This window comes from Siniperca chuatsi, linkage group LG13, assembly GCF_020085105.1.
Source record: "Siniperca chuatsi isolate FFG_IHB_CAS linkage group LG13, ASM2008510v1, whole genome shotgun sequence".
Classification (NCBI taxonomy): domain Eukaryota; kingdom Metazoa; phylum Chordata; class Actinopteri; order Centrarchiformes; family Sinipercidae; genus Siniperca; species Siniperca chuatsi.
The window spans coordinates 24,454,901-24,474,605 of NC_058054.1; the positions used below are offsets into that span (position 1 = coordinate 24,454,901).

General features: G+C 40.0%; 1 protein-coding gene across 2 annotated transcripts in view; it reads left to right on the forward strand.

The window, feature by feature from the left end:
* pappa2 (pappalysin 2) overlaps positions 1–19,705 on the forward strand; it is a 79,915-nt gene that overhangs the window by 30,065 nt on the left and 30,145 nt on the right. For both annotated transcript variants that reach the window (XM_044219826.1, XM_044219827.1), the window contains 11 exons: positions 1,739–1,921; positions 2,619–2,922; positions 6,795–6,923; positions 7,017–7,102; positions 11,839–12,035; positions 13,605–13,718; positions 16,023–16,158; positions 16,320–16,494; positions 17,584–17,649; positions 17,732–17,828; positions 18,898–19,075. In XM_044219826.1, the coding sequence (XP_044075761.1) occupies positions 1,739–1,921; positions 2,619–2,922; positions 6,795–6,923; positions 7,017–7,102; positions 11,839–12,035; positions 13,605–13,718; positions 16,023–16,158; positions 16,320–16,494; positions 17,584–17,649; positions 17,732–17,828; positions 18,898–19,075 (1,665 nt within the window). The remainder of the gene's footprint in view (positions 1–1,738; positions 1,922–2,618; positions 2,923–6,794; positions 6,924–7,016; positions 7,103–11,838; positions 12,036–13,604; positions 13,719–16,022; positions 16,159–16,319; positions 16,495–17,583; positions 17,650–17,731; positions 17,829–18,897; positions 19,076–19,705) is intronic.

The window sequence follows — 19,705 nt, forward strand, 5'->3', positions numbered from 1 at the left end:
TTTGAATGTGGGCCATGTTTTAAGTAAGGGGGGGATGACTCGTAACTTTCTTAACTGGAAAATTCTGCTCCCTCTTGTTACTAACGAGAGTGATTTTGCTGGTAGTTGTTAAAAGTAATATGAGAAATGTATTAAATTGGTCACTACTAAATAGAAGTGGACAAGACATGTTGAGGACAAGGACACCACAAAAATCTATTTCAGAAAAAAAAAAACCCATCCCTACTGTAGGTGTTATTTATTAGGACTAAAACTCAACTAATGTGCTTCATCAGGACTGTGTGGGTGTGGTTTGATTAGATTTTATTGGTAGTGGCATCTCCCCAGCAACACAAGGAAACCATCCCGCAGCTGTCATAATATTCAAGTATTGCTAAATATTTTACATTAAGAAGCTGATTGGGAAAATATGTTTTCAGGGCCATGCAATATATGATAAATATTTTGACATAGACAATGTGCTTATAGATTAGCTCTGAGTTATCCACGAGTCACTGTCCAAATGTGATACACAGGTTAATGTTAAACTGCCACACACATAGACGTAGAGCCTCTACCTTTGTTGCATTTGACCTGTTCAGTTTAACAGCCTGGCGTGGCATGCCTCTGTTTATCTTGCACAAATTCCCATGGAAAAACATGCACACACACATAAGGTGCAAATGACAGACGGTGCTTCAGACCAAGCCATTAGCCTATGAACTGTTGTACATAGGCCAATGGCTTGGTCCTATGTACACTTACACACGTATGTGTCCTGTTTGCCAGTAACAAAGGTATTCAGACTCATGCCTTAGCCTGTACAGTTCAACTTCCTTTACTGCTGGGCAAAGAGCTGCTCTAGACAACAGTAGTTGTTAAAAGAGGAGACAATGTTACTTCAGAATCAGAATCAGAAATACTTTATTGATCCCTGAGGGGAAACTCTTTCATTACAGCTGCTCTCTATCACATCAGTGCACACAGGAATAGAAGTACTAATAGAATAGAAATAGAAATAATAATAAAATAAGTCCGGACCGAGACAATTATTTCTAGTAAGAAATAAGAGATGTGCAAATCAAAATATAATACACTATAATACAGCTGAGATAAATTAAGTACAAAAGTGGATATAAAGTATAAAAGCTGTAAAGTGCAAAAATGGATTTACAGGTTGATAAGTATAGTACGGTATAATACAATGTAATAATATAAGTAATAAGTTATAGTGCAATAATGAGTACTGTCATGTTAAGTGTAGCAGATTAACCAGATTATTAGATGGTGGATATTGCACAGCAGTAATATAAGCATTATTAAATATCAATAAACAGGGAATATTAAACTGAAAACAGTGTACATTGCACAGGAGTATTAAACAGAGAATATTGCCCAATATTTCAAGTATTGCAGTGATGTTAATAATCCAATATCCAGTTTAGTGACCTACATATTCTTCCCAGACTTACACAGCAGGTTCAGAAGCAAAAGGCAAGTCCAGTGTGTTCAACCAATTAGGTGTGAGAACGGTTCATCTTAATCTCTTAGTATCCACTGTCAATGGTGTGCTTTTCTATTTTGTGGAGGATGCTGCAGCTCTCCACACTTTCTAATCATCATCGTGGATGAATCAGGATTATGATTGAGCTATACACGGTGTGTTCCCAGCTTTAGGGTTATGGATTGGATGTCATTGGGAGTCCTTGCAATATATGAATACAAACATATGTGTCTGTGTGATGTTATTGAATCCCAGGCCCACCTGATGTGGAGCAGCCCTGTGATCCCAGTCTCCAGGCCTGGAGTCCTGAACTCAGCCTTTATGACACCAATGTGACCTCACCATGTCCCGACACGGAGGGCTGCACCCTCACACTAAGGTTCCTCCACCCTATCGTTCCAGATGCACTCACGCTTTGGGTCACCTACATCTCCTCCAGTAAGTGTCACTCCATAACAATTTTATATCATCAGTTTAGTATGTCAAATATGTCAGATAGCACTTCTGTGAATACTGCTGTTGGTTCTAGAAAGAGCAGTGGATGATGAACAAAGCTGGCGGAAACGAAACTGAAAAGGTGGGGCACCAGCCTCCAGACATCCAGCTGCTGACAGAAATCTGAGGAGAAACACTTGGTCCATCAATTTAGAATAGACTAAAAAAACTTTTGCTATGAAGATCCAGCCACAGCCACAAAATCTGAGTTCTAGCTTAGCAAGCAAAAGTGAGCAGATTTAAACTGATGAATTTATCCAGCAAGTGTAAGAATTTTAAACTTTGTGGATGTTGCTTATGGCAAATATGATCCTTTGGACTCATAGCTGACAGACAGATCTCCTAAAGTTCTTATGTACGCAGTCACGAACCTTTAACGTTTTTTTCAGCTAACCAGAATTATTTCAAGGCAGTTGCTCTTTGTACTGATATTCAACCAGGAGAAAAAATCTTGAAAACCAGTAGTCATGTACCATTGTCTATGAATACATGAATAAGATGTTTTCTTCCAAAATCCTGGCCACCAGATATAACCCTTGCTACTCTGTTAAAAGTAAAACACAGTTGGATATTGAAGTTCAAAATGACAGAAATAACAGCTGACATATTTAGCCTTTCTATCTGTATTTCCCTGTCACAGACAATCCAGCCATAGCCAACATCGAGCTGACAACAGACAAGGGGAAAAGTATGAACCTTGGACCCCAGCACGTCTTTTGCGACATGCCCCTCACCTTGCGCCTCGACACCCACAATGCTGCCATCACCGCCATAAAACTCTGCACCTTCGATGAGAAGATGGAGATCGATGCTGCCATGTTGTCATCAGGCCCCGGCAGCCCTCTGTGCTCCAGCTGCCAGCCTCTGCTGTACAGGATTCACCGGCAGCCACCCTTTGCCAGCAAATCCCCCTCACCTCAGACCCAGCAGACATTCACTGACAGGTAGATGCTGAATGTAGTCAGGTGTTCATAGAGGCAAAATCATTCATTTATGTTACAGTCATGTTTTCAGTGTTATTTTGCACGATTTACTCAGACCTCTAAGATTATGCCATGCATTGTAATAGTGACCCCAGCTGGAGAATAAACTCCAAACATGTGAACTGGGTCAACAGGCAACAATTTTGTGTTATATTTTGTGTGGTATTAGTGTTGCATCAACCCGCAATGTGTTTATAGAGACATTCTTCATTCATAAATCAGGCGAATATTTGCTATGCAGGAGGTAACCACAATGCATAATGGGAATTGACAGGTGTGTTGTTTTTATGTCCAAACCACCCTAAAATACCCAGGACTCCACCTGAGGCAAGTTCCCGAGTCCGGTTTTCTCTCAGGTGCAGATCAATATTTATAACATGGAAGCCGGTGTCAACTTGTAATGCTGGGTCCACACACAGAAACACATGTAGACATACTCACTGCCTTGTCAGACACCAGCAGCTCAGAGGAAAATAAGACTGTGGGTAAAAAAAAGTAATTTAGGGCCAACATAAGTTCCACAGCAGTGGTGTGTGTGTGTGTCCTCAGATCTGCTAATCCACAGTTATCTGTCTCTCAAAAGTGTTTGTCTGGTTCTGCTTGAAAAGACTGAACACAAATGTTTTCAACATGGGGATGCCGAGCTGTGGCTACTGATCCAAATCTGTTTCAACAAGCATATACTCAATCAAAAGCATGCTGATGTTTTGGGACTAAGTTGAATCAGTTTGTATAGCATCCTGTCTTGTACTGTGAGGTGTCCAAATGATTACCGGAATCCAAATGTAAACCCAAAAGGCAGTTTTTTATCTCACCAAATAGCAGCCCTCCAAAAAAATACGCTAAATCTCTCTACTCCTGTGCTTTTCTGATATAACTTTTACACAAAAAGCTGATGAGAACCTGCCAGGATATGACAGTTGTGCCACATGACTGCAGATCATTTGGGGCTGATTTCAAATGTTGTGGCACAATTTCTGAGAAGCTGTTGCTTTCTTACAGAGCAGGGAGGATGTTAGGTGGACAAAGCTTCAAAAACAGTTTATTTTTCAGGGAACACGTCTCCTATGTTACACAAGCTGTGTCTAAGTGCAAAAAGATGTAAGAACCAGTGGGGATTGAGTTATGTGGGACTGAGGAGGGCAGAGAGGGGTTGATGTGAGGAGAAGAGAGTGTTTCAGAGCAATGAGTTTGGAAAAGAAGGGAGAGGGAGCAAGGGAGGGCGGGATAATGGAGAGAAGAGAAGATGAAAAAGAAGAGAGAGGGGGAGACAAAGGGAATTGGAAAAGATGTAGATAAGCGTACAGAGAGAGACACAAAAGAGAGGAGTGGGAGGAAGAGCAATGAAACTTAAAGTGGAAGATACTGAAGGTGAGGTAGGGAGAAGCAAGGGGTGAGTGAGGGTGAGAGGACAGAGGGAGACAACAGCACAGCAGAAGTGAAGCAAAGTAAGAGGCATATTTTTTTTCTTTTTTTTTTTTTGGAATATGAACCAAATGTGAGCAGCAGAGGCCATAAACATCAGTGACTGCTTGGATCTGGTCCTTAGCCGTTTCCTCCTGCTGAACTTGCACCATGGTTAGCACAGGCTGACGGAGAAGAACACAGAGAGGGAAAGAATGAGGAGGACAAGCACGACTGCTCAATTAATCAAAAAACTTCACAATAAAATGTTACTATCCAGGGTGATTACAACTTGGTGTCTGAAAAGTGTTTCAGACATCTTTGTTAATCAGGTATTCTGTGATTGTACATTGAAGTCATTTTCAAACCCATGAGTGAACCAATGAATGAAGTTTGCTGTATAAATAATACAAGCTGAGAAGGGAAATCATCCTTTTGGCTTCAGTGAGGATTTGAACAGTTAGGATCTGGTTATGCTCGATCAGAACTAGTCCGTAAGGAAATCTAAACTGTTCAGAGTTGTTCCAAACAGCCACACTGGAAGTCAAAGTCTGTTTCCCCATCGCTGTGTGACCCCAACCACGGAGGGGGGTGCTACGGGAAACACCATTCTTACGGGAGGGAAACACTATCTGAAGGGGGAGCAGACTTTGACACAAGACCGGCCATCACAGCGAGGGGGTAGATGCAATATTGTTTATATATGGGGTGCAGATTTTCAGACAGTCTCTCCTGGATGACATTCATAGTGTTGCACTTGGTTGTTCACATGAAAAGTGTCACAAATAGTTGTGTAACAAATGAAAAAAGAGAGCTAGAGAGAGAAGTTCAAACCCTGGCTCCTTTTCACCCTCACACAGCTGGCCCATCACGACGTGAAGTGGGTATGAATGTCATATTGTTGGTTTCAGAAAGTTAGAGAAATGGTCAGACACAGCCGCCGCCGCCGCCCCCCAATCTGACACTGGAAAGGTGTGCGGGTAGGGGGTTTCCGAAGGTATTGATCATCCGAAGTGACCATCCAAGTGCTTGTCAAATGGTTAAACAGCCTCTGAAACCCCCTCACCCACATCTTTCTGACACTTTTTGTCACTTTCCAAAACAATCGCGCCCACTCCATGCAGCATTAACCAGGTGTGTGGAGGAGAGAAAGTACGCAGCATTTGAACTTCTCTCTTAAGCTCTCTTTTTTTATTATTCACACAACTATTTCCTATCACTTTCGTGTGCACAACCGAGTGCAACACCATGAATGCCTTTGAAGAAAGACTGTCACACAAAATGTGTGCCATTATCCACATCTGTAGATTCATTCTCGCCCCCATGAGAGTGGCTGTTTGAAATGACTGTAAACACCTTTGCTCTCAGACGTGGTTGCACAAAACTAGCTTGTTTCAAGCATACCCCAGTCGTGGAATATTATTTGTGTTGCCTTGTTGCAAAAGCAGTTTACAAAATTGTTTTTTGCTAATTAAGTACGTAGTTTAAGGGGGAATTAAGCATGTAGGGAGGAAGTGCGGAGTGCAACAAGGGAAAGGGGAAAAGATGACCTAAACCTCACCATAATTATCATGAAGTAATGAGCAGCTTCTGAGAGCAGAGAGGGAGAGAGCTGTGGCAGAAGGTTGGAGGATATATCCATATATAGATACAGTAAAGATAAATAGGGAAGGGGGGAGTTTTTCAAATTCTTCATTTCCTTCTCTGATCCATAATTAATAAAGGGAATTTGTAGAGTCTGGAAAAACCAGACACACCTCAGATACTGAGTGATTTGTGCTTCTCCTGGTTAACTTTCGCGCCAGGCGGATAAAGAAGCAGTAGATCTGTGCTGGAAAAACAGGGAGGGGGCTCTTTTTATAGACACAGCCCACCAAAACAGATCAATAGTCCCGACACTGGAGCCAAGGTATCTTTACACACACTTCCTGCTGTGGGGCTTTAAGGTCATACTGCAAGGTTACAGATAGAAGCCACTACGAATGCAAGTTCCTTTTTTGTTGCTGCAGTCCCGTGAGCCATTATTTGCAGAATCCATCAGGATTCATGCAGAATTGATTTGTTGGGGGACATACTGCAAATACAATGCTTCCTCTCTACATAGTACAAAGTAAGCAATGACATTTGCAAGAGAATTACGCCAACATGCACTGCACTGTCACCATTAACTACAATAATTCTTTCTTATTTTGTCAAATACTGAATGAGTCATTGGTATTGATCAACAAGCCTGTAAAGATTATTTGATCAGTTTGTACAACAGAGTAGTAAAAACCTTGCTTACTGCTCCTCGGAAGAACATAACAAACATTAGACTTCTACTTAATAATGTGAAGCAATCACAAAACCATTTTCCCTCTCCTCTCCTCTCCTCTCCTCTCCTCTCCTCTCCTCTCCTCTCCTCTCCTCTCCTCTCCTCTCCTCTCCAGCTCTGTAGGGCAGGGAGTCCAGTACCAGTACACGATCCAGGTGGAAGCAGATGGTCTCTTCAGCGTTCCCTCCCTACCTCTGCTATACACCCATGGGCAGTCCTACTGTGGAGATGGCCTCATACAGGGGTCTGTGCACTTTAGTGGATATATTAACATGACTGATGAAATAATTACACACTGAAATGAAGGTGGTGATGATGATGATGGCTCTCTCTCTAGGACAGAAGAGTGTGACGACAGTAACCTGTTGGATGGTGATGGCTGCTCTAAGAAATGCCACAAGGAGATGGGCTTCAACTGTAATGGTGAGTGAGTCCCATTCACTTCACTGCAGAAAGAAACACATCTCTGGTCCATACCATATCCACCATATAAAGAGTATTTTAGAGTAAAAGAGCAGTCACTAAATGGCCAGAAATCGCTCATTTGTGCATGCAGCAGTATTAAGAAAAAAAATAAAGCCAATCAAATTTAATTTACAAGACATAAAAGCTTCTGGCTTGAATTGACTCCACAAACCATTAATGTAGCATCACCGCAACATAAGAGAAAACAGATGAGCTGAAGGGTAAAAAGTAAGTTTTTGGTTTGCTAAGTCACAAGTCTTGTTTAGAGATCTGAAGCATTTTGACATTAGGCTGGCAGAGAAACACCAGAAAAACACTTTTCAGCAGTAAAGTACACTGTTTGAGCTCAAAACATGTCAAGCATGTTTCCTTTATTGAGTAAGTTTTGGCCTTTGTAAGATTTCAAGCAATCGATACAGGCTTGTGAAAACTGATAAATGAAGTTTATTGATTTTTATCAAAGATCATATTGTAGTTTTGGATTGGACACTTGCAAAAATCAACTCACAAACAGCTGTGTGTTAGACATTGTTGCCATTTTTCATTTTATTTAATATGCTTTATCTAAAGTAAGTTATAGGTTTTTAATTATCAAATAACATCTGCAACAGTCGGCCAGCTCTCCCCTGTGAGAGAGATCATAACCAGCTGTAAAAGCCTTTGCTTCTGACAGTTGTTCTACAATGACCCCGTAGTTAAGTGATTGGAGGCCACCTTGTAGTTCCGACTGCCAGAATCAAATTATGGGGGGGGTTTGTTAAATTATTTCTCGTCCTTTCTTGGCAACTTTTTTTTTTTACCCAACAAGAAGCTTAGAATTAGGAAAGAGCAACTGTGGTTAGGGTTTAGGCCAGGTTAATGTTTGGTGAGGTTTAGGCAAGAATGCATGATTTGTTCTTACAATCAACAACCAACGATTTATGGTAAGACGAGAAACATTAAGAAACAGTTCATTTGTGGCTCTGTGAGTCATGTGGCTGCCAGAAAACAACTTGGTGGGTGTTCAAGATTGAGTTACTGAAAAAAGATTCACCTGTTGAGGCTCTTTAACTTTTATACCCTGAACCTCAGGTTCTGTTTTATGTTATGCTTTTGTTCTAGTTTATGTTTTTCACTAGAATCTGTATCCAGATGAACATAAATTACCATTTGCAGTAGTATTAAGGCTGGATCATTGCTGATAGATGCAATGTGGTCCTCTAAGTCTGCAATGACTGTCCACTTTTCCATTATGTGTACAGAATAACAGTAACTGCCATGCACTGATCTACAGACCATCCCTATGTATCTATATATATATATATATATATATATATATAAGTCCTGGGCCAGGTGCTTAAAAAGCAATAAAAAGTACCAAAAACATGCAGCGTAACATGGCAAAGACAAACAAAGAAGCCACAGAGAATGAACCCATTGATTGTGATTCCACCACAGGACAACAATACTTTGTGTCTGCACAATCGCCCAGTCTGAAGCATGCAGACAGGCCACAACAGAAGCCTCACAACATGGAAGGGAGTTTACCGAAAACACTCCATTGTAAGCAGAAGGCTGAAGACTGCCTCTGTCAACATGTGTTTTTTGACCTTGATATTAGGTAAACACATTCAAAAAGTGCAATGTGGTAGAGTAAAGCCAGAGAGAGCGCATTGAGAACATGAACCTCATGCAGGATTTCACATAGTCATAATAGCTGTTTACTCATGTATACTTGCTTACACACAGTTACATATTCACCGACACACACTGAATATTGTTTTGACGCCTCCCCTAATAGCCTCATACACATTGCAGACCTGTCACGTCTAACATGTCCATGTGTCTCCAAGTGTCTCTGTTTCTCATTGAAAGACTTGGGCCAGAGGAGAGCAGACATTAGCCACAATGACACAAGAAGTCAGCTCTACTGTTGTGGTATGTGGTGTTCCTCCAGCCTTAAAATTCATCCTCTGTGTAACGGAATGTTCATCCAAACACTCCTCAGTTGCCACAAGCTAAGTTGAATAAGTATGGCTTTTATAATATCCAACTTTTTGGTGATTTCATAAATACTTCATAAAATTGCTGAGAAGATGTGACAGGTTAGTTCAGAGGAGACACTACGTTAGTTGCTTCCTTTTTAGGCCATGTATTGTTCCCACTAGCAGCTGGATGGTTATTCATGTGTGGTGTAAGGGTTTGTGTTATGAGAGCTTGTTACGGGGCTAAAATTTCCATCATCCATACAATTTATTTGTCAGGGGGAAACAAGCAGAGACTGATTCCCCCTCCTCTACCACCAGGGCTAGCCATGCCGTGACTGAAGCTATTACATCTCTTGTTTTACAATAAAAGACATCATGACAAGGAAGGAAAACAATTTGGCAAAAACAGGTTTTTACAAATTGCAACACTTAAAACCAATTATTCAGTTGTACTTCTTAGTCATAGACAGAATATTTGTTTGGGTTTTCTTGCCACATTTGCTTGACCCAGTTAACTCCAACTATGCCGAGTTGTCTTGCTCTTGCTCCGTTATTGTTGTGTTTAAATTACCATAGTTCTGCAGTAACCACACCAACTACTTTTATAGTCATCTTGTCACAGACAAGCAATGGACAAGCTGCAAGTGCTGCTTTCAAGTTGTTTTTTATAGATTCCACAGATTTTTAATTTAATTTTTTTAACTGCCTGATTAAATAAAGGTTAAATTGCACAATATGATTACAGCATGCAGACCTTAAATAAAAAACAGATGGTCTTAATAGGTAAGTCAAAGATTGTCAAGTAGTTCTCTTTTGTGAGGCTTGATAAATACACAGACTTGGAATTGAAAAGACTTAATCATTTTCACAGGTGTTGTCAAAGCAGGGGTGGGGTGTTTGGTGAGTTCACTTAGTGTAGCATTGCCAAATGAACTCGGGATGACAATATGCCATTGAATTGTATAGGCCTTATTTGCCTTTTATCAGAAACATGTTTCCGTCGACTAATTGAAGCCAATTGTGCAGCACCGACTCGTTGACACAGCTCTGTCTGTCTAACTTCTGCAGCTGTCCACATGTTAATGAGGCCAAACTTCTGAAGTGTCTGATGTTTTCCGCCCTTTTTATCAATAGCTGCTGGATTACAAGCTGTTGTTCAGCTCATGCTTCCCACTCTTTTTGTGTTTCACTGCTGTTGCACATTATGTCAATACCCTTACTCTGTTGCCCGTATAGTCATTGCTTATAGCTCAGGGGCAACTGTATTACGAGAAGTACATATAGAAGTATAATTTTTCTCCTGCTATAATTCAAATGACATCAATTACATCCTTAGTAAAGTCCTATATACTTTGGCTCTTATATACTGCGGGACCTGCTGGCCAAGGAGCAAATTCCATTAACCTTTATCAGATTTGTCTGTAATTGGAAGTGAGTTTTTTGCTATATAGTATGTTTTACCTTTTACCAAAACCTTAAATCATCTTTTTAGCTTTTTCCATGGCACATCACTTAAGAGTCAGACTTACATTTTACATTGCACTAAATGAAACAAAATCAAGCCGAAAAAGTACATGAAAACTTGATTTGAAAGTTAATTCAAACTACTTCAGAGATAGTAGTTTGACAAAAACAAAACAACAAATCAAAAACTCCACTGACCAGCTTTTTCGGGAACTTTAAACCACATCTCTGCATCTTGCTAAGCTGTCTCCATGACAAATGAGTAAACTCCAACCATTGATGAAGACTATGAAATTTGGTTGAAATTTCCGTTAAAGCTAGTAAGTGGACCATAAGTTAAGCTTTTTTTTTTGACTGCATAAAAACTGCTTTAAATTACGTAAGGTGTGCTTAACATATCGTCATATACCACAAACAGCCTTAAAAGTTGGTTATAAAATAGTTTTGTTAGCATGGCATTTCAAAAATCATGTAATTCAGTGAAAACCCTCAAAAATGCATTTCCCCAAAATTCTCTCTGCAGATGAATTCAGTCATCTGCAGAAACATCTCTGACAGAGCAAATTTGTACATTAAGGCCCTAAGAAACTGGTCAAATAATTGACGAAGAAGAGGCAGCCGTAGTTTTCTTGTCACTCTCTACAATCAACTGTCCAACAATAACAAAATGCCATAAAAAATTAACTGTGTAATGTTGCATTAGTTGCCTCCCCGCTTAATGTTATTGCATCTGATAAAAGTTGACTTGATAAGAAATAAAATTCTAAATTTATTAGCGAAAGCAATATCTTCCTGTCTGTATTTTTGTTTTCTACTAGACTTGGAACAACTTTTGACAGTTCTTTGCAACACATAATGCTGCTGTTGTTACTTGGTGACTTTTAGAAACCCATGGCCCATTGAGGTGCTTTTGGGATCAAACTAACTGGCCAAGTCACATATTAGGTTCTCTGCATGTTAGCATTATAAAATGATTGTGATCTTCAAATCTTCAATAATTAATTGAAGTCAAAGTTCATTTCTTACCATAATTTATAGTCTGTTGACAGCAAAGAGAGTCAGATATGGTTGAGTTGACGTGGCTAACATTAAAAGTGGCCAACGAAAATACAAAATAGATTTGCTCAGATTTGGTTCACTGACAAATAGATTTGGATGGGAGTCTAACAGTGGGGGATGAGTGTATACCCTGCCAGATTGAGAAACCAGGCTTTATATTCTTTCATAAATCTTCCTCTCTCATTCTCCTCTCCATCACCCAAGGTGAACCTAGTCAGTGTTATGTTTTTGACGGTGACGGCGTGTGTGAGGAGTTTGAGCGCGGCTCCAGTGTTGAGGACTGTGGTTACTTTACACCTTTGGGCTACACAGACCAGTGGGCATCCACCGCCACTGCTTCTCACCAGGACCCCAACCACTGTCCCGCCCATGCCGCCACTGGGGAGCCATCACTTAACAAGGTATGAAGTATGAACCACAGGTCAATTAAAAGACTTCCAGATGACAATAAACTCCCCGTGGAGGCCATTGTGGACATCCTCAACTCTGGGGCAAAAATGTTAGCAGCTGGCTTGAACAATGTATTCATCGTACTATTTTTATCTAGGTAGTAACTACTTGGTAGTAATTCTGGCCATAGTCTGGTCATTTTATTTTGGCTCCTGCCTGTGCCGATAGCAAATCTTGACCAACCAGCTAAATCCTCACAGAAGTGAATATCCAGAAGGAGATGGACCATTTAGAAGTTCTCCCTTACTTATATTGCACTTAATTTTCTACCGACACAACAAGCTTTTCACATCATTACTGGTGCTCTTGTGTGTGTGTCTATGTGTATATCAAGAGAAAGAATGGTTCCGTTGCAGAGCAGTGCTAGCCCTGATGCATGGCCATTCTACTACTGTACATTTCATGGTCCTGACTGACTATTCAAGTGAACCAAACACGCCAGACATCCGGTGAACTTTTCAGTTCGGGAGAATTCACATTAGTTTCCAGTGGGTATAAAGTAGCAAAAGCACAACTTCTAATGGAGTGCAGATACAATGAATTCCATTAAAATCAACATAACCCATGTAAAATTCAAGATGGAGCATAATTTCCACTATATTACAACAGTCTATGCTTTTAAATCAATATTTCTTATAGCCTGTGGTTATACAGACAACAGTTTTTCATGAGACCTCAATAGTTCCACCTAAGGAGATATTTCCCAAAGAAGAAGTAGTAATATTCCTCAGTTGAATTTCAGTTATCTCTGTCCACCCTTTGCTCTCTTTTGCTAACTCACATTCTCTCTCTCTTTCTCAATTGTTCTCTTTGCCTCTCTCACTCTCCCTTTTCATTGCCTACTTTATTATAACATTCTGAACTATGGATTCTATAAGTGAAGAGCCTTGTTTTTACACACTCAAGACAAAAAAAGGGTAAAAAAGGTTTAAAAAAGGGGGGTTTAACAAAGGGTAACAAAACTCTTCAAGTCACAGTGACACAGCTGAGCAGCGACTGGTAAGGACAAGGCTGAAGAGCAAGGGCTTTGTACATAACTTTGGAGGACATTTTGGCAGAACTTTCTATGACAGCACAGCAACTTTGAATACGGCATAGCTCCATTCTTTCTTTTTACAACTTAACTACAAAATACATCAATCATTTTCCAGCTCTGACATCTCCCATAAAATGTCTGCAATCACATGAGGCCTCTCAGGTCCATCATTGCTTCTAAATTGTGTCACAGTTTTAGAAATGTGCTCACATCAATCTTGCTCCTCTACACAGTAGGTGACATACAAATGAAGCATAAGCAAAAATGATGAGAAAAAAGTTAAGAAAGTTCCACAAATGACATCATGTGCCAATATAGCCAATGGGATAAACAGTTTTTACAATAAAATGTCAGCTTAGGCCAGGTTACCTTTTGGACAGTAAAACAAGATCTGTTAAGATTACCATTGATATTTTGGATTAAAAACAAGATTAATTATTTATTGTATAATTAGCATTGTGTATTTCCCATGTTCTGTGTGAAGCTCTGTAGGTACCAGCACCTGGAGGTGAGTGAGAAACTACCCACTGATGCCTGGTTCCCTTGCACAGCCCAGTCTGACACAAATAATGACCTGGAACATTCATTTTGGCTGAAGGTATGTGTGTGTGTGTGTGTGTGTGTGTGTGTGTGTGTATGTGTGTGTATGTGTGTGTATGCACGTACTGTATCTGTTTTCCCCTCCACTGAATGACTGTGGGTGGCTACTCTGTCTTCAACAGCTTCCAGCACTTTCCAATTCTTTTTTAAATGGGCTTGAAAGGCCTCTCACACTGCACACATTCTTAACTTTCTAACAATTGCATGATTCATGCAATACATTGGTTACTATTATTACTAATTCTACAGGTCAACTGGGAATTATGGGTACTAATGATCTGTAGATGATTACCAAATCATGATTATTCTTTATTTATGTTTTGTGTTATTTGTTACCCAGTGGGTACTAATCATCAAAATCAGTCAATAATGATCATTACCAGTTCACTAATAGTGGAAGACCAAGTGTTATATAATTAACTCATCATTCATAATTAAATACTTAAAAGGTTCACAAGTTATTAAAATACTGGCATCTGAAGGAATAATAATAATTTTGTAATCATAAATAGATCTCTTAGTCATCATGAACACGTAATTTATATTTATAATTTATTATGGCTCCAGAAAATGCAGAGCAACAAAAACATTAATTACATGCTGTTTTTAATCGCTTAAAAATTATTCTCAGACATTACATATCACCAACTAATTGTTTCTTTGATTAAAAAGTAACGTTTAGAATTGATGACATTTGTATTTGTTGTCAAACCCAGCATTGACAGAGAATTACTAATGCTGCTGCTGCAGTTAAAATGATTCGCATGCCTAATTGCCCTACTTATCTTTGCAACCCCAACATTCTCTAGCCAACAGTGCTTCACATAGATGTCCTGGTTTGTGTACTGCACTGTATTTGGACCTGGCTTTCCATTCCAGACCAGTGTCTGCTTCTCATATTTAGTAGTTTTGTATTATTTAATCTTTCCACAGCCACAGTTCCCATAATCAACTCTGCAGGTCCAGACTAAGCGTAGGCTAGCTGTTGATTTGACTGATAGCTTCACAACCTTGTCCGTCATGCTCTGGATTATAGGGTCCTTTAAAGTCATGAGCCTGCCTCTTTCCTTCTGTGCACATACTCATTCATTTTTTTCTTTCTCTCTCATCATTTCCACTTCTTTGTTGAATGACTCATCTTTCCATCCACTGCTTCTTTTATGGATGCTCTCTTTATCAGGCACATCTCTGCAACCTCTCTGGAAGGCCGCCTTCTCCCTCTTTCACCGTCTGAAAAGCCTTCATGATAACACCCATATCTGCCAGCTCTCCCTGAAACACCTCTTTTTCCTTGAAGTGTTCTTTCTGTCTCTGAAAGGCCTCCCTCGACTTAAATATCTAGTCTTGCTCTATCTGAAAAGCGTTCCTCAGCTATCCTATCATGTCAGTTTCTGCCAGCTCTCTAAAAGGCGTCCATCTCATTTAACAGTTCTACTTCTTCATTTGAGAGCCCTTTTTAATTTTCTGAAAGGCTTTTAAAATTTCTTTAAAGTAAAACAGTACCCAAAATCTATCTTTTGAGTATGAAACACTCAGTGTGTAGGCTTGACAGGTGGCTGTGAAAAGTTGAAGTTTGGTCACAGAGAACAGAGGCCAGGGTCTACTTGGAATTACGTTGGAACGGCATTGGATTTCATTCGTAACATAATTATCATATCTGTCTGCAGCATAATGCACAAGCATGGACATTGGTTAGGACATTTTACTGCACTCACCTCCTGCTTTTCCTATGGGAAGAGCCAGTCAGTGGCCACCCTGACTGACCTATACTTGGTTTGTTTTTTAACATTTCTATTTGTTTGTGTGGAATTCCCTGTTTTCAATATTTGTAATGCCCAAGTCACTGCTTACTCGTGGGAAGGACTGCGGACTGACATGTGGTATCGTTATCAGCTGTTTTTCACTTGCCACAAGGAGCTCCACAGGAGCTTCACACTATCCTACATGTTTCACCACCCCTGACCAACCAGAAGGAGTTGTTAAGGACAAGCGACAACAACCCTTAGCTGGCTTCCAAACAGTAAACCATTGTGTTCATTGGAAAGTACAATCAAGCTAGACCAGCAATCTAACCTATTTTGACTCCACCATAGTTTTCTCTATTTACTGTTTACCAACAATTTGATTGCAAGCTGAAGGTGTAATGCAAGAATGAAGAAGTTTTAATTCACTGTATAAACCAACTATGGCTCTCAGAGTAGTACTTTTTCAGTGTTTTTCTTGTCATGGCAAGTCAAAATGTCTTTTCATAGCATCAGATCTATCTTTTTTTCTTTCTTTCTTTGAATTAATTTTGATCCAGGTTGGATTTGTTCATCCTGGAGTGGCAGCCTCTGTGATGGTGTACCTGGCTTCAGATGGGTCGTGGTCTGGGGAGCAGTGTCGGAGGACAGCCACCGTCCTCTTGTCTGATACTACTGGCAAGAACCACTCACTAGGTACCTTTCACTTGTATTGATTTGTATGTATTTGATTGTTTTTAAAGCAAAGCAAGATAATGCTATATGGTAAAGACAATCAGAATGGACAACAAAGTATAAACAAACCGTTTATAAGGTTAGAAGCTAAAGGACTACTTGAAACCCTTCAATCTACCTAGGCACACATGACCTCTCATGCCATCGGAACCCGTTGGTGGTGAACGTGACCCATGACCTCTCTCAACCATTCTTCGTCACAGCCTCTGTTATTCTCCTCTTCTCCTCCTCCTCTGTGGCAGTGGGAGGCGTGGCCCTGAGAACCTCCTGCCACTTTAGCACCTTCGCCCTGACCGGGTGCGCATCAGAGGGTGGGCTCTCCCACAACTATCTTGTTAACACACACACGCATGCTTTCACACACACACACACACACACACACAGCATGTCAGTAACTATTTCATACAGTGCTTGAAAAATATGTACACATCCGTCTCATAATACTGAATACAAACATTGAATGTTCCCATTTAAGCAAAGAAAATATTTGAATCTAAGAAACTTATAAAAGGAATATGTCAAGTGTTTGGGAGTTTGACACATTGGTTATAAAAACATAAAAACTGAATTATTCCTGTGTATCTTTATATAATATTGGCATCAGCACTCTTAAAACTAAAAGAAGTACTAAACTTATTTAGCACTGCACTGTTACATTGCCAGACTAACAATGGACAGTTTAAAAAAAGGATGAAAATCGATGCAGCAGAACCAGAGATATCGTCTTTTTTATTCCACACATTCTTCTTCCTTGTCAAAACCTGGCGCCTACATTACCCACAATGCAACTTGACTGTTCAGTCAGAGATTTGGATGTGTTATGCTAATAGTGGCTAATGTAGCTGAATGCCGCTAGCCTCCAGCAGAGATGTGGAGCGGGTTACAGAGGCCTAGTAAGCTCACGTCGTCCTAACTTCACACCCCAGATTTCTTTCATGTTCACACTTTCAGTCTTGAGACCCAACCAACGCTGACTCAAGTGATATCACTTGAGGCAATTTATCAGATTTCAGTGGAGTGTGAAATCAGTGGAATTCCCCTTTAATATAGCCTACTCTTTTGTAGGAGAGAAGCATAATCTCAACTGGAAAAAGATAATTTGAGGTTTCTTTAAACGTAAGCATGTATGCATAAATGTTCAATCTTGGCATTTTTGTGCAAGGCATTAGTAAGATCGACATGATAGCATGCTATTTTTTGCTGAACTGTTACCGTACCAGGTAAATTCCCCAAATGAAGGACTCCCAAAACCTTGGAGTATTCCTTTTGAATTTGCTTAACCAGAAATAGTGATCAGTTTAGACCACCTACTTACTTGCTCTATCCCTCCCTGCCTCTCATTCCTCTCCTTCTCCCTCTCCTTTCCTCCCTCTATCCCTGCAATAGCTGTTTGCGGCAGCCGTGTCAGATGGACAGCTGCAGTCCTCCCCAGTTAGAGTACGCCTCTGTCAGGTAGGCCCTGACACACTGACCAATCAGAGAGCTGAAACAACAAATGCAAGAACTGTCTATATATCAGTGTGTGTCTCTGTAGGTGTACAGGAGGAGATGAGGCCTCTCAATGCTCTGTTCAGTGTCACCGTGGTTTCAGTATCACTGTCCTCAACGGCAGGGGAACCCCATCCCACCAGGTACACTGAATACAGTATTATGTGTTGCACTGTTGAAATAACATCATGCAATGTCCTTTCAGTGTTAAGTTATCCTCCACTTATCCATTGATACAAAAGTATATTACGCAAGAGAGAGTTGTTAGACATTTTACATTAATTGGGTGGGTGTTGAGATTGATCAGAGATGTAAGAGGGGTAGCACCAAGGTTTCACTTGAAAGACATTAACAGACGAAAGGCTTGCAGTTTTTCCTTCAGACAAATTCTAGAGTAGTAAGTAGTACAATGATTTGTTCTACTATTTGTAACATTTTGTTTTCCTTTACTCACTCAACATTTGTGGTTGCATCCTCTTTTCCTTCCAAAAACTGGGGTAACTCAATTACATCTCCTATGAATGATGAGGGAAACCAAACAGATTGTATGTCTAATGTGCTCAGTTTCACAGATTGTTCTGCATGTCAAAAGAGAAGTCCAAGAAACTGTCTACATAATTCAGACAGAATTTGAGGAATCATATGGGTAAAGGTATAAACGCAGATGTGTAACAGAGCACAAATCAACTAAATCACTTCTAAAGATTTCTCTACAAAGGGTTGACGCAAAGCTTTGAATATAGGGATGGAATCAGAAGGGACCTTCCAATACCTTATTAGATTGATTCTTAAGGTCCTGGCTCGACATCATATGCAATTCTTTAGATAGTGCAATTTTGCAATATTACAATCAGTTTAAAATTTTTTGTAATTTGCGGTTACATTTTTAATAGTTAACTATAAAGAAGAGTTGATTGATACCTTCAATGATATTCTGTATAATTAGTAAGATGTTTCAAAGGAGAGGCAGTGTGTTTTTCTGTATCATCAGACCTTAAAATGCATGTTTACAGGGTGTTATTATGTGATGCTTTTGTAGCTTGTTGGCAAAAAGTCAGTCTTTTCTGAATTGAAGAATTGTACAAAGTTGCACATCTACTCCCAGCATCTTCTACACTTGATCCTTTCCGTTTCATACAGCAAAATTACCCCCCACCCCCCACCCCCCTTCTGTCTCTTTCTCTCTCACTCTTTTTCTCTTTCATCTTCCAGAGAGAAACACATCTGGAGTGTTTCCATGGTTCATGGGATCGTGTGGTTAGCTGTCAGCCTGTAGACTGCAGCCTGCCTGATCAGTCTCATGTCTACCACGCCATATTCAGTTGCCCCTGGGGAACCACCTTTGGCAAACAATGCTCCTTCACCTGTGCATCGCCAGCTATACTGCAAGGTAAGTCATGGATTTGTCTATTCTGTTCTATTGTAGTCCAGTCTATTCTATTCATGTCTAGGCTTGTCTATTGTTAGCATATTTTTTGTTAAACATCAATGGATCATGAACGAACAACTGACTGGTTAATACATGATCAGACTTGGTCACACTTCAAAGCGCCACTATCAGGCTAACCATGCAAACCATACCTACTTTTCAAAATTTTCCAAAAATTGCTTTATTGCCTCAAGATTAGGATATTATTATTACTTACTGGTTGCTGTTCCCAATTAGATAAACTGACATGCAATGAGTTTCAGTCAAAGAGCCATTTAGGATTTGAAGAACCTGATTTAATGAACATACTTTTTGAGTTTCTCACAATTATTCACATCGCTGAATAATAGAGGTCAACAATGGGTCCAAAATTTCTCAGTAAAATATACCTTTCAATCAATAACTAATGTTCTCTGCAGCTACCTTATGACCCACCTTCTGACATTTACAGCTCCGTCTAGTGAACAGACAAACCACAGTGAGATGCTTTCACTACCTACAGTCCATAAAATGAAATAGACATTAAACCCTGATTTTACTCAATTACGGTTTAAAATTGGAGGCCTGTTTTTTACAGGGCGCATCCTGTTA